The 4,112-nt window shown below is 43.1% G+C and overlaps 1 protein-coding gene across 6 annotated transcripts; it reads left to right on the top strand.

Annotated features, from left to right (window-relative positions):
• Positions 1 to 80: 80 nt before the first annotated feature.
• Positions 81 to 1,797, top strand: METTL18 (methyltransferase 18, RPL3 N3(tau)-histidine). 6 transcript variants are annotated; one of them, XM_063165231.1, is made up of 2 exons: positions 81 to 140; positions 588 to 1,797. In XM_063165231.1, exon 2 carries the CDS (start codon positions 712 to 714, stop codon positions 1,750 to 1,752), a length of 1,041 nt encoding a protein of 346 aa, XP_063021301.1. In that variant the 5' UTR covers positions 81 to 140; positions 588 to 711; the 3' UTR covers positions 1,753 to 1,797. The 6 variants fall into 6 exon arrangements, with proteins under 6 accessions (XP_063021301.1, XP_063021302.1, XP_063021300.1 ...); XM_063165232.1 differs by having other exon boundaries at positions 585 to 1,797; XM_063165230.1 differs by lacking the exon at positions 81 to 140 and adding an exon at positions 170 to 288 and having other exon boundaries at positions 585 to 1,797.
• Positions 1,798 to 4,112: the final 2,315 nt, after the last annotated feature.

The raw sequence follows: 4,112 nt of genomic DNA, 5'->3' as shown, positions 1-4,112 counted from the left end.
GCTCCCCTCAGCGCGGGGCGGCGGCGGGAGCGGCGCCCGCGCTCCCACAACGCCCCGCGCCCGCCCGAGGAAGCGGAAGCGGCTCCGTGAGGGAGCGGCGGGGATGGCGGAGCGTGGCCCGGAGAGAGCGGCGGCCGCGGGTGGGTGCGGGCACGGCGCGGGGAAAGCGGGGTGGGAAACGCTCCCGGAGCCGCCAGCCCGGCCTGCGGGGCCCCTCCGAGCGGTTTGCGCCCTTTGAAACGCGGAGTCTGAAACGCGAGCTGGCAGCTGTCCTAATTCCCTTGCCTGGTATGTGGGATGGGGTCAGCTGTGACGCTGTGTTTTAATAAAATTAAGTGGTTAGAGAGCCGTTTTTGAAATTCCAGAATAGTTAGGGTTGAACGGGAGCCCTGGAGATCAGCCGGTCCAACCGCCCTGCAAGGCAGCGTCCCTGATGCATCCGGGTGGATTTGGAATGTTTCCAGAGAGGGAAACTCCACGGCTTTCCAGGGAAGCCTGGTAATGAAAATCAGGATGCTACAACTAGACAAACTAGATTTGTGCTGATATTAATGATACATAAAACTATTTACTCTTATTTCCAGCAGCAGTTCACCTGGCTCTTGGCAAGACATCTGATACTGCACCGGTGAAATACTCTGTCCTGCAACAATACCTACATAAAAGCTTGGCTGTAATAAATTAAGCTTTTAAAAATCGTAATTCCTGAAAATGGATTTTCAGTTTAATTTTGCTGTTGATGAAAATGAGAACAGCGAGGCAGATGCTCACTTCTTGCTGCTGTGCTCTCCAGAACAGAAGCAGGAATCTACAGATAAGAGCAGGGAAAATGCTGATCTTGCAGCAAAGCCCGGCCCGAAGCTGGCTGCTGCTAAGCACCAGGATGAGGCAGCTTTGAAGAAAAACCTCTGTGTTAAAGCTGCCAAGGAGCACAGCATTCCCCAAGACCTCAACAAAGTATTGGAAAATAAAGTCATGGAAACAGTATTGGGCCTGTCTCATGTAAAGCTGTCTGTGGTGGAAAGGACGTGTTCAGGTGATGCTGACAGCGAAGGCATCGTGTCCAAAAGTGTTTCTTCTCACTCTGATCTCATCCCAGGAGTCTATGAAGGAGGGCTGAAAATCTGGGAATGCACCTTTGATCTCATGGACTACTTGACTGAGGCTGAGATAGAATTTACCAACAAGACTGTATTGGATCTTGGCTGTGGGGCTGGATTGTTGGGAATTGTTGCTTTACAGGGTGAAGCTGCCAGAGTCCATTTTCAGGACTACAACAGCACAGTGATTGATGAAATAACCTTGCCTAACGTGGTGGCCAACTGTATCAGTGAAGGCAGGAGTGGGAAGGACAGAAAAGCCAGCAATCCTCCTTCAAAGAGGCCCAGGAAAGCAGAGAGCTCACCTGATGTGCTCAGCAGATGCAGATTTTTTTCTGGAGAGTGGTCTCAAGTCAGCCAGCTCCTGTCAAACAGCAAACCCTGTTTGAAGTATGATATAATTCTCACCTCTGAGACCATCTACAACCCTGACTACTACAGTGCTTTGCATGACACACTGGCTCAGCTCCTGGATGCAAATGGCCACGTGTATTTGGCAAGCAAAGTGCATTATTTTGGGGTTGGTGGTGGTGTCTATCTCTTTGAGAAGTTCATTGAAGATAAAAATGTGTTTAGAACCAGTTTGGTTAAAACAATTGATCAAGGTCTGCAGAGATGCATTATGGAAATTGCCTTTAAAAATTCCTGTTAAAATTAAACTAATGATCTTCCAAAAAATAACTCAAAAATGTTTTAACCCTCATGTCTCTCTTTGCTTTTTCCTCTGTTATTACGGTTTAAAAAAATTAAGGATGGTGGTTGTGGAAATGTTTGACAAATTCTGGTGTTTGACTAGAAGTGAGAGACTTTTCTGGTGTTAACTCTGCATAGAGTTCTGTTTAAAGCAGCATCTGTTTATGATAATTAATTTATACATAAGATTAAGCAAGTCATTGTCTCCAGCCAGGCTTTCACATTCTCTGTCAGCAGCAGAACTGTACATCACAGGAATGACATACATGACATATTGTGGCTGAATGAGGTAAATTTAGCATCCAAAATTAGTGCAAGAGGCTTTTCTCAATCTGCAGCCAGATTCAGGCAGGGACCACACTCCTCTGAGCTCTGCTGCTTTGCCAGCAGAGGGAGTTGTGATTGTATTTATCACTCGTGGGGATCTCAGAAATCCATGTAATATTTCCATGTGCAATGCACACATAACTTATTCAAGCCCTTTAAAGAGTGTAACAATGTTAACTAGTGTAGCCTGTAAATTTTTATATTTAGATTCTGTCATAGGCTAAGAAAATTTCAGCAAGGAATTAGAAAAAGCCATGCTGGTTTAGAAGCTGACTTGAAAGAATATTCTACACAAGATAAGTTCCTTCTACCAACCAACAAGCCTACAAATGAAATACTGGAGGATGATGAACTGAGCTTTACAGATAATTGGAAAAGGAGATAAACTAAGCTATTACAGGAGTTTAATAGATTGCTGTACTGTTTAAATAAGAATTTTCCAGAAATGAATTTCCCCTTTGTCTAAACTTGCTGGGGGTACTACTGAACATCCATCCACAGCTCTTCAATCTTTTCACAGTTTGGCAGGACAGAAGCCCTCAGAAAAGCCTCAAATACAAGGCACTTCCCTAGGCTGAAGAAATGGGAAATTTCTTCAGTGATGTTGCTGAAGAAATTACTGCAGACAAAGCCCCAAAGAACTACACAACCTGGCCTCAAGCACTCACTGCCACTGGCAATTCAAACAAAACAAAAAAAAAAGGAAATCCACTGCATGTTTTGCCCTGGCCAAAACCAGACAGAGAGCTCTTAGCTGCTTTATCATGTGCCCTTGCAGAAATATAAATTTGGAGGCAGTGACCACTGCTGTGAACTGGATGCAAGGATCTTCAGTGTAGAGCAGAAGGAAACAGTCTGAGAGGATGGAAAGGAACTTAGCACAGCAGTGATCTAAATCACTTTAATTATGCCATCACGTTTCCATCACTGAAGGGGCCCAAAGTCAATCCCAAGGTTCCTATTTTGAACCTGCTGCTGTTAAGAGAGAGTTGTAAAGGATTTCCTGTACTTCACAGAAGAGCCTTCACTACTGTTTCAGGCTATTTTGAAGGGATGCTTTGGAAACTACTGAATTTAGCCTCTCAGGACAGGAGAGGGAGGAACAAAGTCAGTTTTGCCATGACTGCCACAGTGCTTTGGAATTTTTCTGCATCAACTCTGAAACTTAGTGATGATAACTGCTGACTACAGACTGAGGAACAAAAAAAGTTTTAGATTTGGCAAATCAAGAAGGTACTGTTAACAGCTCTTTTTATTCTTTTTTTCTGCCAAAACAGATGCTGGAAACAAATGGGTTACCATTTGTCATTTTTAAAACTCAATTCTTAGATAAATCATGGCTTGCACTGAATTGGTTGTTCTACACCTGCTAGTCTAGTGCAGTTCCAGAGAACCATACTTCAAGTAATAAAAAATATTGACCTCTATGACAAAGAATATGGTTAGGAACAAGAATCTCATGTATTTTTGGATGAATAAATTAAGAAAGTACTTAAAATCTTGTATAATATCTCCTCCTGATAATATTCCACTATCAAACTCACCATCTTTGGTTTAATTACTGTGCCTTCACTCAGTATTTGGCTCAAACACAGCTGGTTTTGTGCAAATACAGAATCAGAATTTTTAGGACTTCAAGGGAAGAATGGCAGAGCCACAATCTTATTGTGACTGCACACCTGCAAAACAAATAACCCCCACACAATATAATTAGCTTCCAATTTCAGAATCTGATTAGAAAATGGAAGATGCTTTTTCTCAGGTGAAATCAGCACAATTAGGATTTCCATATCTGAGATGAGTTGTGTTGTTAGAATTCAGCAGGTACATGCTGAGAGGAAACAGAATTCAACACTTAGTTTTGTAGGTTGTTGATGTTTTAACTTCAAATAATACTAATTTCCCTTATTTATGTTAAGGCTGCCACTATCTGAGAAATCCTAACCACTCTAGTAACCAGAGTCCTGCTCCTCTTCACAAACTGGAATAGAA

This window comes from Melospiza melodia, chromosome 11 (assembly GCF_035770615.1).
Source record: "Melospiza melodia melodia isolate bMelMel2 chromosome 11, bMelMel2.pri, whole genome shotgun sequence".
In the NCBI taxonomy this organism is placed as follows: domain Eukaryota; kingdom Metazoa; phylum Chordata; class Aves; order Passeriformes; family Passerellidae; genus Melospiza; species Melospiza melodia.
The sequence above is the reverse complement of the archived record's forward strand: the minus strand, read 5'-3'. Positions and strand labels throughout refer to the sequence as shown.